The sequence below is a fragment of the Gouania willdenowi genome, chromosome 10 (genome assembly GCF_900634775.1).
Source record: "Gouania willdenowi chromosome 10, fGouWil2.1, whole genome shotgun sequence".
Lineage (NCBI taxonomy): Eukaryota > Metazoa > Chordata > Actinopteri > Blenniiformes > Gobiesocidae > Gouania > Gouania willdenowi.
In genome coordinates, this window is record NC_041053.1 from 15,839,014 (window position 1) to 15,861,703 (window position 22,690).

Here is a 22,690-nt window from a genome sequence, read left to right on the forward strand (position 1 = left end):
TTCACTTCAAAAATAACAAATAATTCTCAAGCTCTAATAATACATTTATGAACTCTTAAATAACCTCCATTCAATGCTGTTTTAGCATGGAACATTACATTTAATCTGATTGGTCGTTTATGATATGATGCATTTGATTGTTGTCTGGTTTTTTAATTTTTTGTAGTGTCACAATGACAGTTGATCATTTTAAAACAAAAAAATAATAATTTTCTCAGTAACGGTTAGGTGTAGAAATATAACAAATTACTTTACTTCTTTTAAAAAATACTTAAGTATAAGTAAAATTACTGATCTAGAAATGTACTCATAAAAGCAACTCAATTACAGTAACGTGAGTACTTGTAATTCATTACTGTAACCTCTGTTAATATATATGCTGATTGGGGGATTTTTACCTGAAGCTCTGAATCATAAAAACATGTTTCTACTCCTGCTCAAGATGCTCAACATATTGTCCTGGACAGAACACAGACATTATCAGTCTTTTCTCTCTGCATCTATGCAGTTACTGCTCAAAGACACACTTTATGTGCAGCCACTGTGACTGTGACCTCATTCCTTTCAGCACATTCCTCCTCACTTTGGCTTCACTTTTAATTCCCAAGAGACCTTCTACTTTTTCACAGACCAAATCTGCCATAACTTTAGTGTGCTCCCAACACATGTTGATGTTACAAAGTGCTTGTTTTTCTTCTACTGGCCTTGCCAATGTGTCCTGAATATGGTATAAACTGTGTGTGTGTCACTGGAGTTTATGAGGGTGTTGTTTGTAAAGCTGAGAGAAAGTCTTTGTGGCCTTTCAGTCCATCCGCTCTCCAGCTGGCTTCTGTACTACTTTTCCTTGCTTTTATTCATTGAGTCCCACTTGTTCCCCTTTTTCCACTCTGCCAAGTCATGAACAGTCATTTAAAGGCCCTCAGACTCCACTTGGAGGATCGTTGCAAAGTTTAACAAGCTTTTTATTTTTATGACTCATCTGTGGCTGATTGTAAAGAAGGTAACATTTCAAGTCCAACTCTTATTCTGACCTACTCAAATGAAACCTGATGGTGCTTGAAAGGTGTCTTCTCTCTCTCTCTCTCTGTCTGTCTGTCTGTCTGTCTGTCTGTCTGTCTGTCTGTCTGTCTGTCTGTCTGTCTGTCTGTCTGTCTGTCTGTCTGTCTGTCTGTCTGTCTGTCTGTCTGTCTGTCTGTCTGTCTGTCTGTGTCTGTCTGTCTGTCTGTCTGTCTGTCTGTGTGTGTGTGTGTGTGTGTGTGTGTGTGTGTGTGTGTGTGTGTGTGTGTGTGTGTGTGTGTGTGTGTGTGTGTGTGTGTGTGTGTGTGTGTGTGTGTGTGTGTGTGTGTGTGTGTGTGTGTGTGTGTGTGTGTGTGTGTGTGTGTGTGAGAGAGCGAGCCTGACATCATTTACATACAGGTGGCACATTTGACTACACCTGTGCCCTGCAGTCATTTACCTTCTACCCCCAGAATTTGAATTTACCATACTTACCTAACCTTTGTTCTCCCTTTGTTCATCAAAGTGCAAACACACCCAGTCCGCTTTCATGTTCCCCTTTCCTTTCCTGCTCACTGATCAACTCTGGGGTGGGCTGTGATATGGAAAAAAAAATCATATCACAATTTTTTCTCTGTAAAATTACGATCACAATATTTTCATTTAGATCATTTAGACTATTTTCAAGTTATTTTTTAGTAAAACAAACCAATTCACCTACTTAAAATCATCGCCCTAAATGGGGAAGATAATTTACGTCAGGATACTTTTCAAACATTTTTTAAAATGTATGTAAGCAATTTATCAAACTGGTTCCAAGTACAATTAACTTCAAACAAAAAGGCTGACTTGTAAAACTTCAAGGTATTTGTGTCCCACAGTCTTTTCCTTTGTTTAACTAAAGTGGTGTTGCAACAATTTATCAGTCTAGTGATTTTGATTTGTTTTGAGGTAACACACTCGTGTTAATAAAATCCTACTTTAAGCAGTCCTTTGAACCCCTCAATTCCCACAGTTTGAACAATCATATCCTTTACAACAGTGACTCTCAACTGGTGGGTCGGGACCAAAAAGTGGGTCACGGACCTACACACATGGGTGGATCACGCACAGCTAGTAAAAAATAAATATATACTTAATGTCTCCCATGTATGACTTTTTTTCGTTGACACGCATGTTGCACAGGAAAATATATAAATGTATGTTTTAGAAAAGATTATAATGTGTGTGTGTTTTTCACAGCTACTGTATTTTTGAAAAACTAAATTTGGTTTGTTGAATTCTTACAAAAAAGGGTTGCGATTTAATGACCATGGCAAAATGTGGGTTAGATTAAAATGACTGCTTTGGTTACATTAGGTCTGGGTGATATGGACCAATATTCATATCTTAATATTTTTCCTCAAAATGGCTATAGGTGACTTAAACTCGCTTTATTATTTTTTTTCAATAGTTTTACAAGCAAAACAATAATGGGTCAAAGTCAGTGGATAAAAATGCCACAAAGACCCTTTTATTAATCACTAGCAGCTCAATATCAACATTTTGTGGCACGTTTGACTTTTTCCTTCATTGAGAAATGTGTGATTACATTCTGTATTGTTGCTTCTTTCAGGGCAGCTCTGAGTTGCTGAAAGTAGTTTTTAAACCACTAGCTTTTTATCCACATTCAGTAGTTGGTGAACGTGGTCCACATCATGTCATACCAGTGGTGGTAAGCTACAATGTAACCACAACTGCCCTGGGGCATACTGACAGAAGCGTGGCTGCCATTTCGCGCCTACGGCCCCTCTGACCACCACCAACATTCATGAACGTTCTTCGGCGTGTCTGTAATGCTGACATGAGCCTGACTAGCAAACGGTGTGATTTGGCACAGGCAAAAAAAAACCATTGGAAGTGCTGTGTATGGGCACACAGACATATGGTACAGACGAGTGATAAAATGTACATTACCGAAGGTTTTACGACCTCCGTGATTTGGCAAATCCGCATCATGTTTTAATCCTTAAAGATCGAATATCGACAGATCGCACACCCCACCTCTATTACATTGATACTAATCGTGTTTCTCTGTTTCACTGCAAATGGTGTGTGCCGTGTGTGTGTGTGCCGCGTGTGTGTGCCTTCTGTCCGTCCCTTTGTAAGTGTTCTCGCATGTGCGTTAGGGCTGGGTGATTCTGACCAAAACTGCTATCTCGATATTTTTTATCAAAATGGTGTATGGTATAAATATCGATATTGTTTTTGATATTATTTAAATTCAAATAAAGTCTGACCAGAAAGACAATTCTTGATTAAATTTGCTGATGTAAAATGCCACACAGGCACATTTATTAACAAACAGCTGCACAATATGATCCACTTTAGTCTTTTTCTCCTCTAAGGGACAGCACGTGTGAGTGAGTTCTGTAGTGTGGCTTGTAAAGGGCAGGGTCTCACTCAGTAATCCATCTGACTGAGCGTTATATATCGCCCAGCCCTAATGTGCTTGTCCTTTTATGTGCGCGTAAGTAAGTAAGTAAAATTTATTTATATAGCGCTTTTCACAGACCAGGGTCACAAAGTGCTTCACATTTTGCAGTTTAAAACAATATCAGATGTAGAGTACATGTGCCTGTACAGTGCAGTGTCGGTAGAATGCAAGGAGTAAAAGGGTACATACAAAGTCTACATTGGGCAGATACAAAAGTGTGGCTAGAAAGCCTCCCTAAAAAAGTGTTTTTAGTTGATTTTGGCTGTCTTGTGGGTGCAGGTCTGGAGCCGTACAGCAGAGTTTTGGACTACTTGTAGGCGAGCCAAGTCCTTTTTACTAAGGCGTGTCTGCCTGTGCATGTCCTTGTGTGTGTGTGTGTTTGCTTGTGCCTGTCCTTGTGTGTGTCCTTGTTATTCATTTGTAAGTGAAGTGCAGTGAAGGTTACCTTTTGTTTTAAAGTAGGATTGTGATAATTGTTCATATGATTATTGTATGTTTATATAATTTAGTGGTCCAATATAATTTCCCACTCATACTGGGAGTGTAATGTTAATAGCACAGAAGATTTGTATGTGCTCTGAGAGGATTGGGATGAATGTTGGATGTGACTCAGATGCCTGTGTGTGTCCAATGTGTGCCAGAGATACTCAGTGACTATTCTTCATTTCTACAGCTAGGTGTCAGTGTTGCTGGTAGAAGATTGAAAATCCTGGGAGGGTGTGTACATGTGTGACACAGAAACGCTGATGTGCAGCAGCCACTAGGAGGGCTCGTGCTCCATCTAAAGAGTAGGTGAAGGAATAAGGGATGTGGGGGAGGGTAAGACCAGAAGGAGAGTAGGTCGACAGATGCTCAGTGGAAGATTAGACTGTGCTGTGTTTCTCAGAGGGTGAGGTTAGTGGAGGATAGAGGAGAAAGGCTCAGGGTGTGAGATGACGAGGGACTGAAAATTGACAACTGAACTAAAGTAACAAATACTCTAACCTCCCTTTCCCCTCTCCCCTGGAATATCCTTCACTGCTATTGTGTGAACTTCCTTTAGGGGTGCTACTGCTCCACATATGATGATGCTGTGTGGTGTGTGTGTGTGTGTTGTGTGTGTGTGTGTGGTTGTGTGTGTGTGTGTGTGTGTGTGTGTGTGTGTGTGTGTGTGTGTGTGTGTGTGTGTGTGTGTGTTGTGTGTGGTGTGGTGTGTGTGTGTGTGGGTGAACATCATTATATAAAGTAATCATGTGATCAGCGTTAGGTTCTCCTAGAGCTGGGCGATATGCCTAAAAAAATGTATCATGATTTAAGTGTTTCACATCAGTCGATATTGATAATTATTATTTTTTTTAATCTATTCAAAGTAAGGATCAGAAGAAAAAAGGCCTAATTTTAATAATTTTATTTTAAACGGAATCTTTAACATTTAAACCATGGAGAAAAAATAAAGACATTAGATAAATGCTTAATTGAAATTATGACTGAAATTATTGAATTGTCTATTGCACATATTTTTTATTGATATTGATTACATCTCTATCACAATATATATCATCATTATGTTGCCCAGGCCTAGGTTCTCCTCTACAGCTAACAAACCAGGCAAGATAAGATGTCTTTTGTTCAGATGATTCACATGGTTTTAATCAAAAGCAGATGCTGAATATACTAGAATAGAAACTCTAGTATCCAAGAGTAGAAGTATAAACAACACTGGGTAAAATAGTTTGTCAGTTTTGGATTGTTGTCAAGTGGCCCAGTAAGAAGCATGTTGTGAGCACAGCTTCACAAAACCATGTGTGTATTTGTGTGCTTGCCACAGCGGTTTAAGTAAAGCATGTGATTAGTTTAGAGGAAATGTGTTGGATGTGATTCCCCAGAAGCTGCTCTATATGCAGTACCGCTGCATGAACAATGAGGGGTGGGCTTGAGCTGTGAATGGCTTTAAGAGTGTGTGAGACTTTCTCTGACGTGACAGGCCATCTGCTTCATGGCTTAATACAGGATTAAACAGTGTGCATGTGTGTGAGGAAGCACAGCTATGTGCAATGTCTATGCTCGAGGGGGTTGGAGAGGTGGCAACATAAACCTTTAACCACCCCCCTCGCCCCCATTTCCCATACCCCCTCCTCTGTCTCCATTAAGGTTCAAATAGAAATAATCAAAACCATCTGCCTTAGAACTGAGCAGTGTCACTGAATGCTGCCAATTAGGTTGCCATGACAACACACTTGTAAACACCACACTGTTATTAGTTCTCCACTTTGTTTGATCCGCCTCTTTTTATTTATGGCTACTTTGTACAAAGGCCACATGAATTTGCTGACAAACAGTAAAAGAGACACATCCCAACTTTAACTAGCAAATATATCCTGATGTTTTATTTGAAATAACAGAAGTTTTAATGGCACATTGTTTGTTCTGTTTTTAGTTTGGAAGTACTTGATTTCAGGGGGTGTGTCTGTTCAATGAGTAAACACTTTATTTATTTGTTTTTATTCCCTTTATTTGATATGGACATTACGATTACCCAGATATATTGTTTTGAGTGTGTTAGCACATGAGCTATTTTACAACACCTGTCCACAGGAGGCTTTTAAAAAGGTTAAAAGTAACAGAAATAATAAGAAAGTATGGAGGAAATATGCACTTCACAAAACATTACAAAAAGAAAAGCAATATTCAAAGTTAAATACAGTCATTAGTTATGGAACAGAGACAACATGGGTGAGTAAGAAACCAGGTAAAGAATATTATTTTAAATGTTAACTCTGAAATTGCAACGTTCTGCCCTGAGCAGTGGCAGTATAGTTAAACTGGGTCACTGCCCATCTGGGTTAGTGCATTTGTCCTCGTGGTTTTATAAACACCACCATCGCCCACGTGTTTGTTTGGTGCATCAGACACATGGGGCCTATTCTATGAAGCTAGATTTACTTTTATCGACACTGGTGAACTTCTAATTGCTAGCCTGGTTGGGACCAGGTTAAGTGCCAGGATAAGATCTGAGCCAGTATAAAAGCACTGCCTCCTCAATTCTCTTGGAAAATGACCTGTCCATTGTTAGAAAATCCTGTTGGTGCACGGATCTGACAGCTGTGCTTAGGACAGAAAGAATATTTATGAATAGATGCAACCTTTTCATTTACCTGATGGCATCCTATTGTAAAGGTATAGATTTTCATCTGATGGACTGATCAACATTTGTCAGCTGATTGAGGCGACGTGTCGAGTTTTTTGTGTGTTTCCCCTAAAATGAATTGTGTGTAGTTTAAACGAACCCTGAGGAACATGATGTTAATGTTTTTTATGTTGTTTACAGAGGGTGATGAAACTGGTATCATGGATGGACTGCTGGAGGCTTTGCAGTCTGGTGCAGCTTTCAGGAGAAAGAGAGGACCGCGGCAAGCAGGTACACATGCACACTCTCACACATACACCACAGGGCTTTATAAACTCACCACTTCTGCTGTCTGTTCAAAGTTTCATGGTTTTGTTCATTTATTTAGCATTTTTGTCTTCCACACATGTTTCTTGTGCTCACCTCAGATAAATGCATATGGGACTGATTTCGTCCTTCACCCCAGTTTCTTTTCTTTGCTTCTGCCAATGCACGATTAAAGCTTTGTTTGTGTGTCTCTGTTTTATCTGTTTCATGGCTCAGAGGCTCTGAGCAGTGGAAGCTCTCTGATTTTGGTCACAGAGGTGGAGCCAATGCCAAATGCAGCACAAAAACTAAACTGGGGACATGCTAGAGGATGTTGTTGTTGGTTTAGGTCAGGATGAGGCGGTACAGTGGTTCCCAAACTGGGGGGCAGGGAGCGTGACATCATTGGGGGGCGCTAAAGCGGCCTTGCAGAATGAGCATGAAAACTAGAAAAAAAAATGTTCCAACTCATAGAACTTAATTATTACTCTTCTAAGATATATGATGGCACATTTTAAAGGAGGTACAATAGAAAAAGTTTGGGAACCACTGAAATCATTAGGAACAGTGATTGGATGGGGTTATGAACACAGGCTGGGGCTGAACCAATGTACAGAAAGTAACTCTTACTTCAATAAGTCAGGGTGCAAGTGTCTTTTTATTCTCTGTCAGAGTAAAAACCAGAAATTGTAATGTAGTGAGATTTGTTTCTATTAAAAAAGCTGAAAATGTTCCACGGTTAGATGACAAAAACCAATGGTATATTAAGGATTACTGTGGATATTCACCTTTCACGGGGGATGGGACAGATTTTTTTTTTTCACTGATTTATTATTGTTTAATTGCTTGTGTGAAACCTTAATTCAATATGCTACACAGCTGTTTGCTATATGTACATCAAACATAGCTCCTGTTATGACCAAAGTGAGGATGTAAAATTCAAATAATTGGGATGAAAATAACATTTGAAAATAAACTCAATAAAGTGGATTGTACACATGTTTAAGTTTTATGTGAAAAAAGAAAGTACAAGAAATGGAAAACATCAAACTCCATAAATGTTTGCGTGTGATTTGGTTCAGAGCTTCTGGCCCTGATGGTATTCTTAAAACATGCATGAATGAAATTTGACACCTTGGGTGTTTTTAATGGTCCGCCCTTGCAGAGTTTTGATGGTCTCTTCATCACGCGAAGCTGTATAGATCTTCATTTAGACCATGTTGTTAAGCTTCTGTGCATAGACACAGGGCAGTAATCTCATTATCTACTCATTCTAAATCTGTCTAAATAACAAATCCTGTTACACTTGTTGTTATTGGGCGCTAGAGTCTCCTTTTATGTGTTGTTTATGCCCGCACAGGCACATCACACATTTGTCATTTGATACTTTAAATAAACTTAGTGCAGTGAGAGCGGATTGGACAGAGATTTCTGTAACATGATTCTTGGTGTGAGGCAGCTCATGGCTAACAATGTGAGCGGAAAACTGTTCAGTGCCCATTAACTGTGTGGGTGTGGGTGTGTGTGTGGGTGGACTGTAGTGCACTCAGAGTTTTCACCATAATGTGTGCAACACAATCCCTGCTCAATAGAAGCCAGATGTGAAGCGGTGTTGCGGTATAGAGTAGTAGAGAGCCAGAAGGCAGACTGCTAGCTCTCATTCTTACGCTCTTTCTTTTCCTTTCTGGTGTTTTCAAGTGGTTTCTAACAGGCTGTGACACTGAACATGGCATCTACAGGCTTTTAAATTCATTCTTGGGTCAGATTTTTATTTGTTGAAGCCATGTTTTGATTCCTTTTGTAAGGCTCAATGAGTCGGACGTCTTGTGGCTTTATATATTGATTTTGCATATTTTGTAAAAAAGCAAGTGATTGCATCTCAAAAAAGAACAGGTATATTTGTTTTTTGTTGTTGTTGTTTTTTTTTAAGTTTCAATGTTATCTCAACACAGCAAAGACAAAATCACCACAAACTGAAATAAAGTGTGAGTCATTTGGAGAACATTTGTAAGCACAACAAACTCCTGAATAACAAACACAAAAAACATCCAAGCTAAGTGAAAAAGGAGACGGGTTAAATGTGAGGGGCCCTGTGGAAGGCTCAGCTACTCACCCATAATAGTGCTGGCCAATTTTCACACTCCAAGCAGGAAATACCTGAACATGTGTAGAGAAAGTTTGAGAATGAGCTTTCCTCCCTGCACATACTTTGGTGGTGGAAAGTTTGAGTGACTAAGTAGTTTTCTCTCTGTGTCTGATCTCAAACCATCATGTCAATTGTGTTGATAAAGTTCAGAGTTTCAATGACACGTGTAGAGTTTTCATTCCAGCCAGTCATTCACATTGATTCTTCCATACTTGCCCAATAGGAAAGTGTCTTTGTCACGTAGAAATGGTTTGGTGAGTCAGAAGCTCCAATTTACTGGACTGGTCTTAGGAAACATTGGTTGGATTGGTTATAAATATGTTAGTGTTAGGTTTCATATTGTGGCTACATAAGCAAATTAAATAAAAATTTGCATTTTGGAGTAAGTAATTGATAACAAGTCATATTCATAGAAAATTCTTGTGAGTTTAGCAAACATTATAGTTAGGAATGCACCAAAATAAAAAATACTGGCTGAACTGAAAATGAGAAAAAGGCCAAAAACCGATTCCTTCATCCCTATGATTCCCATGGCTCTGTAGCGTCCTCTACCAGGCCGTTAAAGCCAGCGTGAAGTTTGGTCTCTTTTGTTTAGTTAACATATACCCTAACGATGCCAAGCTAAATTTAAAAGCTGGTAGCAAAATAGAGCCATTAATTAGACGATTTATTATCCCATTAAAGAAGATCAACCTAAAGGGACCATAGAATTCATGGAACTTCATATTGCTTCACTGCTCTGATATGATTAATTCAGACACAACGCCTCACTAAATCAGTAAACTGTAAACTATAGGTTGTTTACATAACCCGGTGCTTTGAGTAATATGAGTGACACTCCCAGACATTCCCCTGACCAAGGCCCAGGATGTGGCTAAATCCCGAGTGTGTACACAAACCTGCAGGCGGCTGCAGACCCTGACTCGTATCGCCTCCACCACCCAGTGTGACAGGCATTTGCTTTGTGACAGGCTTCCCTTTATGGGGCGGAAGTCCAGGAGATGAACAGCTGATCACTCTTCCTGAAGTTCCCAGTCATGTCCATGTACTGTAGGCATGCACACCACACATAGGGCCGCTGCTCACCTTGTGAGACTGAGAAGGGCGTTTTGAGGTCAATAGGAGAACATGAGCCCCCCACCTTTTGTGTAAAGCTGGGTTGGCTTCAAGACATCCTCACATTACCCTGGAAGTACTGAGCGCACAGTGCTTGCACTGACAGCGCATGGCTATCACTGACTCGCTTAGCTGACACCAGAGCCAGCAGCAACACTGTTTTCAGGTACGCAAACTTCAAGTCTGCTTGCCCCAATGGTTCAATAGAAAGACGTTTACATCCCTCTGGTACCACAGTAAGATCCCACAGTGGCACCAGCGGCCTGGATATAAAATGGCACACCAGCAGATGCTGGCTCGCAGTTTTATCCCCAAAGCCCACGTGATAGGCAACGATTGCTGTCAAATACACTTTCACCGTGGAGAAGGCTTTCTTTTTGTCAGTCTGATCCTGTAGAAATGACAAAATCACTCCCACTGGACAATGAAAGGGGGTGTGTCCCATCCAGTGACACAACCCCTCAAACACCCTCCACTTACAGCGATACAGAGACCTATGTCCGAGCGCTCTATATGGTGGAGATCACACGCTATGAGAGTCCCACGGCTGACAGATTGCACCACTCAGGGGCCAAGCCCATAGTGCCAAGCGCTCCGGGTGCGGGTGGAAAACCGTCCCCTCCCCCGTGATAGCAGGTCCCTGCACAACGGGAGTTGCCGGGGTGAGAGCACAGCAGCCGGTATATCTCTGCCAGCCAGTGCATTGCAGGCCAAAGCGGACAGCAGGTGTTCGCCCGTGTTCACGGCTCCCAGGATGTGCATGGCTTTCAGCGAGAGGAGGCGACCACAACGCCACAAGATCAGTTTGTGCGCCAGCAAATGCAACCGATGGGAGCGCGATCCCCCTTGGCGGTTGATGTATGCAACCATGGTTGTATTATCCATCCTCACCAGGACATGGTGGACCGTAAGGAACGAGAGGAAACGTTTAAGCAAGAGGAACACCACTTAAAGCTCCAAATAATTTATGAGCATGCTGGAGGCTCACGTCCTAGTGACCCCTCACAGACCAGCCCTCGTGCACCCCGCCCCAGCCCGTCAGGCTGGCGTCCGTGGTGACCATCTTCCTGGACATGACGGTGCCCAATGGCACCCCTTGCGTCAGGAAAAGCGGGGCGCACCAGTGGCGTAAGGTACCGGTTCCAACATGCTCTTCTCCGCATTTATCACGAAACCGAGGTCGCCTAAGTGAAGTAACAGAATACGCGTGTGCTCTGGCCTCCGTCTTTGACTGTGCCAAAAGCAGCCAGTCATCCAGATATGTGGCCAAGCGGATGCCCTGCCATTTCAGCGGGGCTACCGCCGCTTCCCTGCACTGCACAAACACCCTCGGGCTCAGAGAGAGGCCAAAGGGGAGCACCCGGTACTCATAACATCCCCCGGAAAGCAAATCTTAGATACTTTCTGTGGGGAGGATATATCAGAATCTGAAAATATGCATCTTTCAGGTCGACAGACGTATGCCAATCGTTCTGACGTACCATGCGCAGAGGGGAGGCCTTGCGTAAGCATCCTGAAACCTGTATTTCCTGAAATATTTGTTCAGGGCATGTACCTGGCGGCGGAATGGATATGTTTCACCAATCCAATCAGGATTGGCGTAATGAGATGGGGCTTCTGAGGGATGACACAGGGGGTGTATCCCATAGTGAGACATCGAAACGAGTGTTATGAAAGAGAACAGGAAATGTGGTCCAAAAAAACAGCAGTTGAATTACAGTGATTAACCATTCCCGTTGATTGTCCATTGCTCTACTCCCGATACAATCAAACAAAAGAAGGTATGAATACAACTGGCATGTGTGCAACAAAGTCGTTTAATGATGACACGATGCCATGAGTATGTCATAAATTATTGTGTTGCGTTCAGGGTTCTCACCAGGAATTTAGCTCAGCACAGGGGAATTGTGTGGTGTGTAAGCGACGTGCCCAGTGGTGTGGAAAATTTTGACTTCTTTGAGGGCACAAGTTATAGTTAAGTAAAGCTAAAGTAGTTTTTTATATCTTTATTGCCTTACTTTAAAACCCAAAGTCATTTTTTTTTTTTTTTTTTTTTTTAAAAAAACCCAAAGTCATTTTGTTATTACAAGGAGTCCGCCAGGCCAATTAAATGCAAAGCTCAGATTTTACAACCACGCAGACTTCTCCGCGTTGCCGAAATATACCCATTTTCCACATTTGTAGCGCCACGTACTGTATTGGGATGACCCACACTACCACGCAGCAGTGCTCACCCACTTTTGTGACCGAGCGTGACAGAGCATCACAGAGCCTTGCAAGTTGTCATTGACCCGTTCCATTTTTCTTACCTTAACTTGAAATGTGACACACACTGTCACAAAATATAGATTCCTGGTGTTCGGAACATGTCATGGCTCTGTGTAACCTCAGCATAAGCAAACCTTTAACGCTTGTTTGAGGTTTTTATATATTTGCCTGTGAAGGTAGTGATTGCTCTTGTGTGTCTAATGAGCTCCATGACTTTAGTTTCACCGCCTTCTCTTTATGTCTTCCCCTCACAGCTGCCACGACTGCAAACGTCACCAACACTGTGATTAACAAAAAAAAATCCTTTTAGAGCCTATTGAGTGTGATGTCACGCTCATTGTGTCATTGCAGTGACTATCAATGGGCTGTCGAGAGGCCAGGGCGGCTTTATACTCCCTCACCTTTGACCCCTAACTGTGTGCGTGTGCGCAGTATACGACATCCTAGCTGTCAGCCCTCAGTCTTTCTGCTCCCCGTTTTAAAGCCATTGACAAAACACTCACCAGATGCTCGCATGCCGACACAAAGGCAACACGTCTGTTGCATACCAATAGATACAACCCACCAAGCACATGGCATTCATGAGCACACTGTCCTGCATACAACATTAACTGTCTTTTATGTAAATCCCCTAACCTCATGTCTGTGCACTCTTGTAAATACATGTTGTCATTTTAAAACAAAATGGAGGTTTAAACTCCATCCAAGATCAAGAGTGATGGATTCCGACCCCCGACCTCTAAACCACCAAATCAGCGCATCAAGCAGCTGAAACAGAACCAATCACAACAAGGAGATGGAGATAAAAGACGTGGCAACAATAGAGGCACACGCTGGCTCTGCAGACGGTGTGTTCAAACAAAAGTGCCTATTTAGTACACACGCACGCACGCACTCAAAAGTGATGTGATGGAGACCCTGTTGTTGTTTTTGATTGATTGATATGTATTTGTTCTTGGCCGTCTTCAAACATATACAATGCATCAAAGAATAAACATTTATTTTTAACAACCAAAGTGGAAGGGGCATAAATCAGTAACTGCATCGGAGCCATCCCCAAACAGTATTATAACAAACAATAGAAACACTCAATAACAGCCGCTATTCATCAACTTTGTTTAGGTGCAAAACATTTAGTTTTTTAAATAATTTTGAACATAGACAGTGAAGTCATTAACTTAAAGTGATCCTCAAGATCAATCTAAACTTGAACACCATAAACAGAAATGCATCTTCTTTAACATTTGTTCTAAATTTACTTTGTCAAAAATACAAACCCCTCTTAAATTATACTCTCATTCTATTTGTTGAAAAGTGATTTATTACACAAGGGTAGGCTTTTATTTTTACTCTGTATAATATTTTTAACGCTTTCATTCCTTACTAAATCAATAACTTTATTGTTCTGCATTTTTTAAACAGTTTGTTAGTAGTTGCCCGTAATTCCACTTTAATGTATCTTAATGCTCTCTTTTGTAATTTCATTAAAGGATCTACATATGTTGCACATGTATTTACCCCAGCTTCTGAGCAATAATAAAGCAGGTAAGGCAAAAGAAGAGACGAATAAAGCAACTTCAGACATTCTTATTTAGAATATTTTACATCAGAAAAACCACACAAGGATCAGCCATAGGAGTGGGTGATGATTTCACTTCTTCCCCACAGTGCTCCATTGCAGAGGCAGCATGTGTTTCCCAGTGATGCCTACAGAGGGTGGTACTAGTCCCCTGGTTATGCTCCGTACACTGATGGAGGTCCAGCCTACATCTGCACAGTGTTACTGCACTTTTACTGTATTCATGGCTCTAATGTAGAGTTAGGATGGCTGCAGCCCAAATGCCTGAGCTATCTGTTGTTTATATGAGAGCGGGTTCAAATCTTTGGTCAGTGTGACCTCAAGAACAAAGCCTGTGTGTTCTGTTCTTTAAATCTTTTTTATTGTTTCTTCCTCCTTTAAATCCACTTTTTGCTTTCCTTTCTACTTTTTCCTGTACCCTCATAAGGCAGCAACACCTACTCTACACAACAAAGCATTCCCTCCCTCTTTAGCTTTTAATTAGTGCAAAACCTCACCTGTGGAGTAAGAGCAAACAGAGGATCTTTTCACAGCAGTTTTTGCACCACTGACCGTCCTTCCTTTATGCAAACACACACATTTAATCTCTCACCCATAAGTAAACACATGTAAAACCAGTGTCTGTTGTAAGCATTGCTCCTGCAGCCTCCAGGGACGGATCATTCGCTCAATGTCAGAGAAGGTATGTGCTTCCACATACATGCTGGGAATTTCCTGTATCCACTGCCACGTGGTTTACAGATGCTGTTTTTGATTGTGTGCTACTGAGCGGAATACAGGAGACAATTAGGAACAGGCTTGTATATGAAGGAGCAGGGGTTTTGATATCCTCAAAGTACAAATACTTTGTTACTGTACTTAAGTGTTTTTTTCAGTATCTGTACTTTACTTGAGAATTATTTTTTTGGCAACTTTTTAACTTTTACGCCTTGCTTTTTTAAACAAATGTCTGTACTTTCTACTCCTTTTAAAAATGAGCTTGTTACCTTTAAGACCTTCAAAGATCACGTCACGACGTGAAAAAACGCAAAATGTTGGTAGTTTTCCGTTAGCCAGGTCCCTTAGTTTTATGGTTAACTTTTTCAAGTTTTTAAAAATGTTAAATACAAAGTTGCTCTGTGTTTAAATGAGCATTTGCATTTTTTGTGTGCTAAATTCTCCAGGTGTTCAAAGGTTAAATATTTAACTTGTTTCCATGTACCAGTTTTCTACAAGTTCTAAAAATAAAAAAAATTAATTTGCTGGTTTAAAAATGTTTTATTATTGAAGAGGCTTTTGTTTTACTTTTTTACTTTAGTACATTTAGTAGCTTGTACCAGTATTTGTTTACTTTTACTCAAGTGAGGGAGAAACTTCCATACTTTCACTTTTACCAGAGTAATTTTTTATTCAAGTATCTATTTTTACTTGAGTACTGAAGACTAGTACCGGTTCTTTTGCTACTTCTGCCAGCAGTGTTGTGCCTTAAAGCATTCAATGAACAATCGGTCATGAACTTGTCCACATTTTGGGCGACTGTGAATTTAACATACAGTATTTCTGCCTGATGAACATTTTTGTGAGCATGTTCATTCTGACATTTGTGCTCTGAACTTCCTTCAGCAGAATGCCAGATTTCTATAGAGCCTTCCAGACAAAAGCCAAGCTGAAACACGTGAAATACAGGCTTTAATTATGTAGAGGAAAAACACCAAATCTGGCAACCCCAGACATTGTAATTGGCATGAAAATTCTATAAAAACTGTCAATTACAATCTAATTAAACACAAACCTGTGAAACCATGTTAAAGTTCTATGCTGTAACATATATAGTTAACAATTATTAAAATATGTGTCAAATCAACTTTTCCCACTACCTGTCAGTTCTCTTTAAGATCATTTTACCATTTCAAAAAAAAATAAATTAAATTGAGGAGTATAATGACAGAAAAAAGGCTCAGATGCCCACACCAAAAATATTAATACCAATATTTCTATTGATTATGAATCCTAACAAGGTAACCAATAGATGAGAAACAAATTAGATAATAAGTTTTTTACAGCTGAGTCAAGACTTGTTACCATAAGAGATGCTAACAGAAAGCTAACGATAAATTTTAAGTTTTATGAGATTACCTATTTCTGGCTCAGTAATTGTGATTAATTGAATTTGAATTTTGGTAATTGAGAACAAAATTAGAATTGGCTTTCAGGGGAAAAATAAGATTTGTAATTTTAATTATAATTGGGGGAAAATGCCGGTCATTGTAATCAAAATTGAGTTGTAATTGAACATGGATAATTGAAGACATAATTGTAACTGAAAAATGTAATTGACCCCAACCCTGCCAGCAGCTTTGAAAGGATAAAGAACACACGGGTGGCTTTAAATAACAAAGTAATTTAACAAAATAACTGAATTATCACCTAAATTTGACTTTTAGTTAAGTTCCTATAAAGTACAACTATGTATTGAGTATTTTTATTACTGTGTAGAGCAATGAGTGAAACTAAATTTCTTTTCAGAATGTGGTCACACCAGTAATAATGTGTGGCTAGAATGTAAGCAGCAAAAATAAATGGTTATCATAGATTCAGATTTATTTCTCAAAATAACAAGGATATAAATATGCAACTGCCAAAATCTGCTATGAACTTTAAATTATGAAATTCCTCCTTCATTGTCCGAACATCAGTTGGAAACAAATTTCTAGAATCTATTGTACATTTAGGAAAAGGCAGAAAACTGGAGTCTTCAGCATTTACATATGTAACAATGAAGCATCAAAAGACTGCTGTCACTAGAGATAGACACGAGTCAAAGTTACAACTTGATAAGAATCAAAAGACTGGCCTCATTTGAGGGCTTAGGTCATCACCCTCATTATACGTTTTTAAGTCTTTTTTGGCCATTTTTAGGTTTTTGTTTATTTTTACAATTTATTTTTCATTTATGAAAAAAATATTTTTTTAAAATTACAACAGAAATACATTAGATAAGCATTACATTTTAAAATGGCCAAAAACGTTTAGACCAATTAATGTATTGTTGTAAATTTGGTCTTTAATTCCTGCTCGAAGGATAAAATATATATTTTCTGTCTCACTTAATTTCTGCTCCTGTGATTGTAAAGCAGTGTCCCACTGATCCTGACACTAAGCTTCATCTCTCCTCCTCGTTTCTGTCACTTCTCTCAGAAGGGACGAAGAGGGGGGCTGACATCCTTTCAAGAGCTTTTCTCTGTGGGTTGAGGGGTTTGTTTTTTTTTTTTAGGACAAGCTCAGCACAGGACATGCATTTCTCCCAGTTTTGAGCCATTTACATCATGTTTTAAATGAGAAGAAGGGAATAGGAGTGGAAGCAGAGCTACTAAATGTTAAAATGTCCCTGGGTCCTCCTAATACTGTATGACAGTGATGGGCAACTGTTATCACAGCGGGGTATCAAAAATGTGATTTACATTCAAGAATAACAATGAATCTGAGCATTAACACGGGAAAGAACAAAGGGTTTTTTGTTGTTGTTTTGTTGTCTTTTTGTGTAGTTTTTTCTGAGTTTTTAGTTATTTTGTGTGTTTATCTGTCATTTGGGGAATTTCTGCTGGCATTTTGTATATTCCTAGACATTATTTGTGTTTTTGCTATTTCTTTGTGTTATATTTTCATTTTGTTTATTGTCGATCTGTGCCTTAATTTATTTTTTCAGTGTTTTTGGCTTTTTGGGTATTTTTTCTGTCGTTCTGTGTAATTGTTGTTGTTTTGTGAGTTTAGGTGGTTGTTTTGTGTATCTGATGTAGCCTATTATGTATTATGAGTCTTTTTTTGTGTATTTTTGGAATCTTTTTTGTGTTTTTGTTGCTGTCGCTTCGTGTATCTTTGTTGACCTGTGCGTTTTGCTGCTGTTTTGTGTTTTTTTGGAGTGATTTTGTGTATTATATTGGGATTCATATTACTTCCAATTTCTTGAATTACAATTTTTGGTGGATTTGTCTTGGGACAGAATTAGACCGATGGCCCCAGTTGCTTATGTCTGCTGTAGGAGGTGAAATGACTGAAATCACTAAATCCTTCCTCAGAGGACGAGTGAACCGTGAACTTAACTCACAAATCCTCTTCCTTCTCCTCCTCCCAGATTCAATAGTGTCTTTGTCGCAGCTTGTTCTGGAGGCCTGATGGTAAATTGTTGTTTGTGTTCATTTGATTCCATCCTATGCCTGTTGTAACCATCAGTCTTTGTGTGTGGTGTGTGTTTGGACTGCATGTTCTCTGTGTTGATCTGTTTGAGCTCCGTGCTGCTGTTTAAACTGTTGCTCGTGCAGTAAAGCTTGTGCTTGCAGACGTCACACAGGCATAAAATAACGCAAAACACAATCTCCCACTGACCTACATTATTCAAAATGGCTGCTGTTGCTGCACAGCTGTCCTCCCACACAGGAGAGTGGTGAGCGGTAAAGGGGGTAGGGGGAGACGAGAGAGAAAAGAGCAGGTATTAGAATAGAAACATCCTCAGGACATCTTTCTGCTCCTCACACTGTGTTTATAAATATTTGTCTTGCTCCTCACACCCACCTTCATCTCCTTTTCATTCATCCTGCCTGTTTAATCTCCCCACAGCATGAATCATCCTGTTCCTTCTGGTGTCTCATCCCAGCCTGTTTTTCCCAGTTCTAGTCCCTTCATCCAGATGACGTTGGGTCTAATCTGACATCAGGAGAGGGTTACCCTCACTAATCTCAGCTCTTGTTGTCAATTTGTGTCTGTGTGTGTGTTTGCAGTTTATTTCTCCATTTAAATTCAAATCGTTTTCTCAGAGATGCACTTTTGATCTTTAAAAAAAACAAAGCTGCATTCAATCTTTTATCCAATATTTTGTTTGAAATTTAGCTTGTTTTTTTTATTTTTATTTTAAGGTTAAATTCAAATGTCAAACAATCTTTGTTTGCTGAGTGCTTTGTGTTTGAACTGACTTTCTGAGGATAAAAAAAATAATTGTAATTTAATTGTAATTGGAAAAGATGCTGGTCACTGTAATCGTAATTGAGTTGTAATTGAACATTGTAAACATAATTGTAACTGAAAAATGTAATCAACTTCGACACTGGTACTAATAAGCAGGTGTCCCAATAAATTTGCAATATTGCATCTTTGAAAAGATGCAATTGTGATATTATTCAAACGGAGAACGATACTAAATATTTTTCAAAAATATATTTTAAAAAGTAAATACAATTAGAAGACCCTGAAAAATAACCACAATAAATTGCAGAAATTATAATGTTTATTATATCTGAGATTTTAAATGCAGGCCGTTATAATTCAATACTTGGTTGTTTTTTTCTTTTTGCTCATATCCGACAGATATCTGATATCAATATGGAATTGGGACACTATTACTACTACATATTGTCCAGTATAGACAATATAATCCTGTGTATGATCAACCAGCCGTGACAAACAGGATTTGTTGAACAAGTGATGAACAGAAACAGCTGCACAGTAACCTTCACAGAGAGCTCCTCTCAGCCTCAAAATGTATAGGAATCATAGCTCAATAGTGATTCAGGAAGTTTCTGAGAGCAACTCTGAGAAAGGAGGGGACAGAAATGTTTATCTTACTGAGGGGATGTGGTTGACCCCTTTGCTAGGTGGGTGTGATGCAGTCTTCTAAAAGCTGTGATTGGTTGTTACAAAAAAGCAAAAAGCATTCTGCGCTGTTTGTAATGGATGGACAGTAAAATCAACTGGTCATATAACTTGGACTGCTTTAAGAAATGTGTAATTGGAGCTGGTTATGGGTGGTGGACTGGGTTTGGGACCCCCTTCCTTGGGGGCCCTTCACATAATAACTGACAATAGTAAAAGTTAGTAAATGGACTTGATTTCAATATAGCGCTTTATCCCTACACTGAAGTAGTCTAAAAACACTTTACAATATCAGCTCATTCACCCATTCACACACCAATGGGACAGAGCTGCCATGGAAGGCACTAGTCAACCACTGGTAGCGACTTAGGTTTCAGTGTCTTGCCCAAGGACACTTTGACACATAGACAGGTATAGACTGGGATCAAACCCCCATTCTTTGGATCAGAAGATGACCCAAAAATTGTATGGAAATCATGGACCTCCCTGCTCTAGTTACATCATAACAGCACATAATGTTAGTGTATAAAGACATGGGAACTGGCCTAGAGCGGTTTTCTTTAGGCCAGTGAAACAACGAGCATTAACCCTGAAGCTTTGTGTGTCAGTATAGTAATTACTCAGTAATGAGGGTTTTCTCTAATCTGAGATATATAGACTCAGGGAGGCGCCTGATTGGCCTGAAATGTCTTCTACTGCCCAGCAATTATCACAAACACCCAGAAGTGTTGTCTCCTTCATCTGAGGATGAACAAACCCTAATGGAATGGACTTGGTACATTCAACCAAAAAAAAATCACAAGTTCAACCTGTAGAATTGAGACAGTTTAGTGTTGATTCACATCGATCTTCTCTTAGTTCAGTGTTTCTACACCTGTCCAAACCATGTGCACTGACTGCACTTCTATCTTTGCTGTGAAAAGTTAACACATTGTAACTAATGTGTATGACATGTCATATCATTGCATGCTCAAACAATGATAAAACTCATTAAATGTAATTTATTCAGTTTGTATGACCAGTTCTGTCTCTTTTTCTCAGCCAATCACAGACGAGCTGGTCACGCGGTGACCAACATCCTGGCCAAAGAGCTGATGCAGGAAGACACGCCTTCATCCAGTAAAATCCCTGCAAAAAAGATGAAGTCTGAGAAGGAGGAGCCAAAACTGGAGGGGGCGGAGTCCTTGGAGGAGCTACTGGAAAGCGCCTCTCGGGCTAATTAGATGCCCTTATGGGAAATGTTTTTATTTGTGATATCAGAACTGATTCATTTACTTTGACATTCCAACGCTATGCCAATTTTTTGCTGAGATTAGTCCATTTTGTAACAGGTCATGCAATAATATTGATTAAAAGAGAGCAACTGTAGGGTGGGTTGGATCATCTGGGATGAGGCGGAGCATGAAGATGATGCTGTGGCCTGATGTTCCACAGCTGGATGACCCTCACTTGCCTCCAGAGCGTTGCCAAGATCCTTACATAGTAACTACTTCCTTCAGCAGAGTAACACGTGTTATATTTATGTATGCACCTCTTTGTTTCCCTTTCCACTTATATAAGGTAGACTTTAGTCAAATGTTTCAGAAAGAACAACCTTTCTGCTGTCATTCAGTAACAAGTACCAGGAATCCAGGGCCAGCCAAGACCGTGCGGCGCTTTTATTCATATCATAATTTTGCTTTGTAATTCTTTGATACACTTTGTTATTGTTTAATTTTTGCTCACATGTTTTTTTGGGGAAAAGTGCCATCTAACAGAAGTTCTGTCTTGTCATTTCACCTAAGTTTGTTCAAGTCACAGTTTGCACTGGATGAGAGGGAGCACCAGTCCACTATGTTACAGAGGTTTGGTTTCACTTGTTTCAATGCTCTGCTAAAAATGGAAAGCACATCTGTACACCTGTTTATCATGTCACCACACAAGAGACTGCCTTCCATTCCTGAACACCAACATTCCTGCTAACATGGGAGGGAGGAGGTGCCAGTAGTCAAGATGGGAGGAGAAGTTCTTTCAGAGTAAAACCAAAAGAAAAGTTTTTTTAAGTTGATCTTTCCAAGCTTGTGTGTGAGAATGTGGAAAAAAAAGCTGCCTATATTTAGTCCTCTGTGTGTGTGTGTGTGTGTGCGTGTGCGCGTGCGCATTGCCATCTGTAATTACTGATGGGTACAGATTACGCTGTTGCAGATGTTAAGGTTCACAAACATATGAGGGAAGTTCTCTGGAAAACTGCACAAACTGGGAAGTATGGGATTGTGTGCGTGTGTGTCTCCCAGTGACCTGCAGCCAAACTCTGAAGCTCTGGCTTCAGCTCAATGAGGAGCAGCAGCGTACGCGTTAGCATGATGTAATGCTGTAAGATCCCGCAGCTGCTCCATGTCATATTTATTCCTATGCAAAACCCACACTGTAGCTCTGAATCACAGCAGTAATCTGTTTAAACCTGCTGAAAAAGCTGCACACTGCTGTTTTTTTGTTTTTTGTTTTTTTTCAGGTGACATTTTAAATGGAAGTTGGATGTCATAGGAAATAAATCTGCACTTAAAGGCCATAAACAGAAATGAGGCGAGAAGCTCCTTCCATGTTGGAGTGTTTTCTGATTATAAAGCGTATGATGGATGTGTCACTGTGACACTGGAACAGGAGAGATTTAATGGTGATGACCGTGAAAATATCACTGGAGGTTTTTTTTTTTTTTCCTTAAGTTTCAAACGTTTTTAATAATTTTTCTTCTGTAAATTTTTATAGTTGATCATTTTATTGTTTTTGAATAGATAAGACTTGTTTTTGGACGCAAAAAAATGCACACAGTCGTTCTCTTTGTCACACCAAACCATTAAAAATGTCTTATAACTGGCTGAGTTGTTTTTGGTCATATTTCATAGAACGCTCTGACTCATCTGTTGTTGATCTGTGTACTTTCCAGTCTGGTTGCTAAGCTCATGTTAAAGCTTTTCGTTTTCAGTTTTTGTTATTCACACTGGACTGTTTTCTTCCCTGCGCGTCAGTCAGAAAAACTATGCAGCAGCACTGTTTCTGGTCCCATATCATGCTATTGTTCACCCGTCTCCATTAGTC

General features: G+C 39.7%; 1 protein-coding gene across 2 annotated transcripts in view; it reads left to right on the forward strand.

The window, feature by feature from the left end:
- diaph1 (diaphanous related formin 1) overlaps window positions 1–22,470 on the forward strand; it is a 143,204-nt gene extending 120,734 nt beyond the window's left edge. For both annotated transcript variants that reach the window (XM_028459881.1, XM_028459882.1), the window contains exons 27-28: window positions 6,780–6,869; window positions 20,657–22,470. In XM_028459881.1, coding sequence (XP_028315682.1) covers window positions 6,780–6,869; window positions 20,657–20,838 — 272 coding nt within the window. In that variant the 3' untranslated portion in view covers window positions 20,839–22,470. The remainder of the gene's footprint in view (window positions 1–6,779; window positions 6,870–20,656) is intronic.
- Window positions 22,471–22,690: the final 220 nt, after the last annotated feature.